Here is a 3,757-nt window from a genome sequence, read left to right on the forward strand (position 1 = left end):
TTGTGCCGACAGTAATTTGTGTCACAAAAAACTTAAGCACAATTTCATTTTAATATAACTTTATTGAGAGTACAACATATAAACACAACCTGATGGTTTCCTCAGAGACAATTGTCTGAATCGCTGGAAGATCTACAAAGAAAGGAAAACAAATGTCACTGACAGACGTTTGCATTTTGTAAAACAATCATAATTAAAAATGACTTCCCATTGAGACGTCTTTCACACAAATGTACCTGTCAGACTCAATGTAACTAGTTGCCTGTTTTTCCTGATGACATTTCTACCTGACTTAATATACTAATTTGGACGTTACCATATTACAGCATACTGGCAGTAAGTTTGAAATGGAACCCCGACACAGTAGGTCAGTGGTGTTTGTTTCGATGGAGGACACAGCAGATCTCACCTCATTCTTCATCATCTGCAGGGATTCCGAGTTCCTCGTCTGTCCACGCGGAGGCGTCTGGCCATGGAAAGTGACCCTAGAAGAGAACGAAGTTCCCATTTAACACCTGAAGGTAACCATAGATTACGTTTCTGACCAGATACAGAGCAGTCACTTACCAGCACGGCATCCGGGTCATGCCAGAAATTCCACATAATCCAGAACCACATGAAACCGCTGATCAACTCAGATTGAAATATTTGATTCCTCGTTATCTGAGGGTACTGTCTGTACTGCGCTACGATGTCATCTGCATTGATACCCCTTAAACAGAAAAAAAAGTATTTTAATTGGAATTGTAACTAGTTTAGAGACAAGTTTAGTGTTATCTTGTTGTACTTGACTGTTTATGTTGAGCTCAGAAGTAGCAGAAGCACGTAACATAAATAGCTGTAATGCTAAGCTAGCTGGCTAATTGGCAGATTTAAGAATACTTACTTGTCACCCATACTCCTCTGCGGTGCGCGTCTAATAAACTGCGTCCCCGCTCGAAGGATTCCCAAAGCTCTTCCAAATGAAGACATGGTTGTCTACGTAACTCAACCAGCTCAGTGTTTCGTTTATATGTTATAGCATTAAGAAATGCTACTTCGCTGGCCGAGAAGTCACCTTCCCGTTGTCAATAAAAGACCTCTCAACAAGGACGGTTGTGATTGGACTAGGATTTTTACGCTTTAACTGTCTTCTGTGCTGATTGGCTGCAAGCGATCTGACTTCGGGTAATGCGTACAGATTGTGGTCAGATAGGAGACTACATTTTCTCTTTGAATTGTTTATTCCTGATCTATATTTTACATAAATTACCCAACAATAATAGATAAAAGAGGCATTATAAGGTAAAACTGTGGGTGTATGTATAAACAAGACTTATGCAGTCTATAACAAAAAATTGACTGTACCAAGAGATCACTCCATTTAGTAAAATACACACATTAAGAAGTGGCATCTTATTTAGAGTTAAAGATTTACCAACGCTATGTTGGTGCTTTACATGACGTAGTGCTGATCAATTCATATTGGCCTTACATGGCCCACTAGATGGCGCCATGAGCTAGACAAATTGGCGAGAACCCCTGGTCTGGAGAAAATATAGCCTTTGATTGTTTGCTCTCCGCGAACTGAGCTGTGTAACATTGCAGTGAGATAATGCAGGGGGGAAGTGGAATGCTTACGTGACTGGTTTGTATAAATGCACTTAGTCTGTGGTTTCAGGGCAACATTTGTTCAGGTTTATTTGCATAGCTCAAACAGCATTCTCCGGGAAAGTGTGGTGCAGTGGAAGGATTCAGAGTGACACACAAATGCAAACTCTCGTACTCGGGTCACCTCTCGGTCAGTGTCATGGCTCTGGTGGTTACAAGTTTAACACGATCCTCGGCCTCTTTAGGTACGAAAACAGGAAATGATCTGAATCGATGTTCTTCTGGGAGCGCGCACGCCGCCGCCCAGCAGTGCGCGTTCACGTTCAACTGTCTGCACTAAAGAAGCACCGGCGCCATCTTGTTCCCCGTCTGTAAAGGTTTGCCAAACCAACGTCGTTTGTCTGAAAGATGTCACCTTTCTCTACCTACTCAGACAGCCCACAGGCGTCTTCATGTGCAAATATTAAAATTTCAAATCAGGTTATCTAGCAGTGACACACAAGGACGCGTTCTTCTCAAATCACATGTGTACTGATGTTTAACATAGTAAGCTAATGGCGCCTGTTTTCTGTAGCTCTCCGGTTGCGCCCCTCTCCCCTCACAGCTCAGAGCCCGCCCACAAATACCAGCTGAATGATGTCATCACAAATAAGCATTCCTTTAAAATGGCAGGTTTCCCCAATATCCTTAACAAATATTAATTGACCCAACATTTGTTTTCTGCCCCGATAATGTTATCTAGTTGATGTGAGCTCATCTTCAGCCCGAAAACTCGACAGACACAATGGTGACGTACATTGTCCTCTTTTGGGGGAAAAAAAGATAACATCCTCCAATTTCCAGGAGCGTTTAGAATCACTTATATCCTGGAGCCATTGAGCGGGGCTGATGGCGACACGATGGCCTCGAAGCTTTCGACCTCCACCGACTTCATTTCGACGACGCTGCTCGACAGCAACGCTGGCGATAGTGGAGCAGATGCGCTTACTGCGCATGCGCCCGTGGCTGCGGTTCAGTGTGGGGGAGGGTCGGCGAGTGGAAACTGATGAGAACATCCCTAACTCAACTTGTGATGTCAAAGGGATTTCTGCAGACATATTTCTGGATAAATGACTTTAAACGACTTCCCGCGACAATAAAAAGATGTCGGGAAAATGGCTAAGATTATGTTTTCAATGTCAAGCGTCAATGCGAAATGATATATGGTTATTATAAATCAGAAAATAGCCCACCAGCAATGATTCTAAGGCATAAAGCTCACATTCATTCCTAGAGACGAACATTTATTTGGGCTTTCAAGACTGTATTGCTTGCATCAGCTGTGACGGAGTAGATTCCTTCTAAAATTGTAGTCCGTTGTTACTCCGCTGTGCCGATTTCAAGTGATGTCCCAGAATTTGAAGTTAAATCCCATTAACAACTGCATTGTTTTGCTGTGATTCAGCTGCGTGGACCTGTGGGTCAGTTGTGTTGCCGCTGTTCTAAGGTTTCTGTCAATGTTTCAAATGCACTCCTTCCCAACATCACTTCCCTCCCATTAAAACACTGTTCTTGTGTAAGGGGTTACATAACAGCTTAGTTGCCTCCTACCAACGCTTTAGGTGCTCATTTTAAGCCATTAAACAGACATTTATAAAAAAAACAACCCTCCCCTTCCCACTCACACAAAAAAGATTTTTTTTTAAATACCGTCTACCTACGTGCTCAGCACAACGCCTGTTGTTGATTTCCTAGCACATATGAATTTTCTGCAGTGGATTTTAATAAAGATTGTTAAAATGTGTCTTAGTTGTTTCCACCATTTAACACATTTCATAAGCTACACACACGGGAAGGAGGGGACACCATGTAGATTCAAAATTGCATTTCAATGAATACAGATTTCCCAATAATTCAAAATGTTTAGTGGTCCCCGCTCTCATAACGCTCCACATCAAAGATGGCATGAGGAACATAATACAAAACTATCTAAGGAAACGCCAACAGAAATGTCATAGACAGAAGGACTTTAGCGGACGCGCATGTCACACGGCCACGGCGCCCCTGTGAAGCCGGGTGTGTAGCCCCGCAGGACATGGGGGCGGGGCTCAGGTTCAGCGGCGGGGAGGGGAGGGGAGGGGGAGGTGGGGGGCTCGTGCAGGAGGCGGGGTCTCGGCGGTCCTGGCAG

At 43.6% G+C, this 3,757-nt stretch overlaps 1 protein-coding gene across 1 annotated transcript; it reads right to left on the reverse strand.

The window, feature by feature from the left end:
• Window positions 1-42: 42 nt before the first annotated feature.
• On the reverse strand, window positions 43-1,104 carry ndufb2 (NADH:ubiquinone oxidoreductase subunit B2). The gene is made up of 4 exons (XM_076158903.1): window positions 887-1,104; window positions 568-712; window positions 410-485; window positions 43-132 (listed from the first exon to the last, which is right to left on the reverse strand). The coding sequence occupies exons 1-3, from the start codon at window positions 970-972 to the stop codon at window positions 411-413; spliced, it is 306 nt and encodes a 101-aa protein (XP_076015018.1). The 5' UTR covers window positions 973-1,104; the 3' UTR covers window positions 43-132; window position 410.
• Between the last annotated feature and the right edge of the window lie 2,653 nt (window positions 1,105-3,757).

The sequence above is a fragment of the Genypterus blacodes genome, unplaced genomic scaffold (assembly GCF_046128005.1).
Source record: "Genypterus blacodes isolate CSIRO-AG114 ecotype Tasmania unplaced genomic scaffold, CSIRO-AGI_Gbla_v1 ptg000090l_1, whole genome shotgun sequence".
Taxonomy (NCBI): Eukaryota; Metazoa; Chordata; class Actinopteri; order Ophidiiformes; family Ophidiidae; genus Genypterus; species Genypterus blacodes.